The sequence below is a fragment of the Sardina pilchardus genome, chromosome 22 (assembly GCF_963854185.1).
Source record: "Sardina pilchardus chromosome 22, fSarPil1.1, whole genome shotgun sequence".
NCBI classification, from domain to species: Eukaryota; Metazoa; Chordata; class Actinopteri; order Clupeiformes; family Clupeidae; genus Sardina; species Sardina pilchardus.
Genome location: NC_085015.1, coordinates 17,121,004 through 17,123,503, shown reverse-complemented (window position 1 = coordinate 17,123,503; position 2,500 = coordinate 17,121,004). Strand labels below are relative to the sequence as shown.

General features: G+C 53.5%; 1 protein-coding gene across 2 annotated transcripts in view; it reads right to left on the bottom strand.

Moving 5' to 3' along the window:
- bahcc1b (BAH domain and coiled-coil containing 1b) overlaps positions 1-2,500 on the bottom strand; it is a 155,210-nt gene that overhangs the window by 58,013 nt on the left and 94,697 nt on the right. For both annotated transcript variants that reach the window (XM_062525883.1, XM_062525884.1), the window contains exon 8: positions 2,063-2,215. In XM_062525883.1, coding sequence (XP_062381867.1) covers positions 2,063-2,215 — 153 coding nt within the window. The remainder of the gene's footprint in view (positions 1-2,062; positions 2,216-2,500) is intronic.

Here is a 2,500-nt window from a genome sequence, read left to right as displayed (position 1 = left end):
TGCGGCCAGGTCTCACACATGGAGAGGTAGAAGACAAAGGAGGAGAGGAGAGGGGGTGGAGAGGAGAGGAGTGGGAAAGGAGGAGAAGAGAGGAGAGGAGGGGAGAGGAGGGAGGACAGGTCTACAGAGGCAGGTCTCCCACATAGAGGCAGAAGAACAGAAGAACAATGGAGCGGTTTCTCTCCATCCACGCACATCTGACCAGCTGCAGTGTGAGAGAAAAGAATGCTCTACTCCCTCACACACATCTGGCACATCTCCTCCCTCACACACCTCTGAGCATCCTCCCTTTCTTTCCTCTCCTCCACTCTTGTTCCCTCTCTCTACTCTTCCCTTTTCTATTTCTTCTTTTTCTTCTACATGTTCATCCCCCTTTCCTTCGCTGTCCTCTCTTACTTCCACTGCTCTTCTCTTCCTCTCTCTCTTCTCTCCTCTCATCTCTGATCCACTGTGCCCTTCTTTGTTGTCATCCCCTCCCCCTTCCCCTCCTCTCCTCCCTCTCTCCTCTTTCACCTCCTCCTCTATCCGCCTATTCCTGTCCTCTCCTCCTCTCCTCTACTCTCCTCCTCTCCTCTCATCTCCTCTCCTCTATCCTCCTCTCCTCTCCTCTCCTCTCCTCTCCTCTCCTCTCCTCTCCTCCCCTCCTCTCCTCCCCTCCCCTCTCCTCTCCTCTATCCTCCTCTCCTCTCCTCTCCTCTCCTCTCCCCTCTCCTCTTGTCACGCCCTTAACACTGAATAAAGGCCAATCTGCAGGCAGGGGCCGGCGTTTCTAATGGATTCCTCCAGCGCGGCGCTCTCTCCAGTGGCAATCACAACCAAACGGCGCTGAAGGACCCGCCACAGAGGCGGCCATCTTTATTATCCATCTACCTGCCCGCTCAGGAATCACACACTGAAGGTGCCGTCCAGATTCCTTAATCGGCTCTTTAGCATATTCAGCAGAACGGGGGAGAAGAACCTGCAAATGTGAGGTTCTCAGGCAGCTTGGTTCTATGCAAATACCTTAAAAAAAACATCAAATGGAACCAAATGACTGGTGAGTTTTTTTTCCTTTTTTTTTACCTGCTCAGGAATCAGATACAGAAGGTGCCATTCCTGAATCGGTTCTATAGCATATCCCATACCAGAACAATGGAACAACAAGGAGAACCTGCAAATGTGAGGTTCTCAGACAGCTTGATTCTATGCAAATACAGTACCCTAAAAAACATCAAATGGAACCAGATGACTGGTGAGTTTTTTTGGTGTTTTTTCCGTCGAGCACAGAAGCCAGATTCAGCATGCTGGATCATGATCTCTTATTAGTGTGAGCGCCTCTGAGATTCACTGTATAAAACACACACACACACACACACACACACATTCAGACAAATCTTGGCCAATCGCCTGCCAAAGTACCGTATGTGGAAGAAAGAGTGTCGCTGCCAGCGAGAACTGAAGCACGAAAAAAAACACACACATGCCACATATCTAAAAAGCGACACAACATGACCTGTGTGTTCAAGTTCAAACTTCCTCCCGCGGTGAAGGCGCGCGAGTGTGTGTGTGTGTGTGTGTGTGTGTGTCAGCCCAGCGCTGCGCTGGCATTCCTCTGGCACGGAGCCCTGCGACTGTGGCATGGCTGCTGCCACCCGGTGCCAACAGAGAGCTTGTGCTCAAGCCACGGCTGATTACGGCTAAACTCCGCTAAACTAATTACCGCCGTGAGCCGGCGAGGGAGAGGGGGAGAGGAGGGAGAGAGGGAGAGAGAGAGAGAGAGAGAGAGAGAGGGGGGACAGAGAGAGAGAGAGAGCAGGAGAGGGAGAGGGAGAGGGGGAGAGAGAGGGGGGGGGGACGAGAGCGTGAGAGGGAGAGAGAGAGGGGGAGAGGGAGAGAGAGAAAGAGTGGGAGAGGGAGTGGGCACAAGAGAAGGACAGAGAGAGAGAGGGAGAGAGGGAATAGGAGCAAGAGAGAGAAAGAAAGAAAGAGCGGGAGAGGGAGAGAGGAAGAGAGAGTGGGCACGGGGAGTGTGTGTGTGTGTGTGTGTGTGTGTGTGTGTGTGTGTGTGGTGGTGGGCACGTACCCAGGTGGTGTGCAGCTGGGTGGGCAGTGGGATCGGTTGGCAGGACCACCAGCGCGGCGGACGGGTCCTGGGGCAGGGGCAGCACGGGCTGCATGGCCGCCGCCGAGAAGCCCGCCGGGCCCAGGTTCTGGTGCAGCGCCGCGTGGCTCAGGCCTGTGGAGAACACACACGGAACGCGGAACCACGGAGAACATCAGTCGTGTGAGAACAATCCCTTCCTTTCCCTCCCATGACATCAAGAGTTGCTGTTGTTGCACAAACAGCAACACAGTCCACTGAATCCACTGTGTGTGCGTGTGTGTGTGTGTGTGTGTGTGTGTGTATGTGTGTGTCAGAGAGAGAGAGAAGGGGAGGTCTGTCCACTGAATCCAAACTAGAGTCATACATTACAGTGGCACTACTCATTCTACAATACCATATACCGTCATTTCCTGTCCT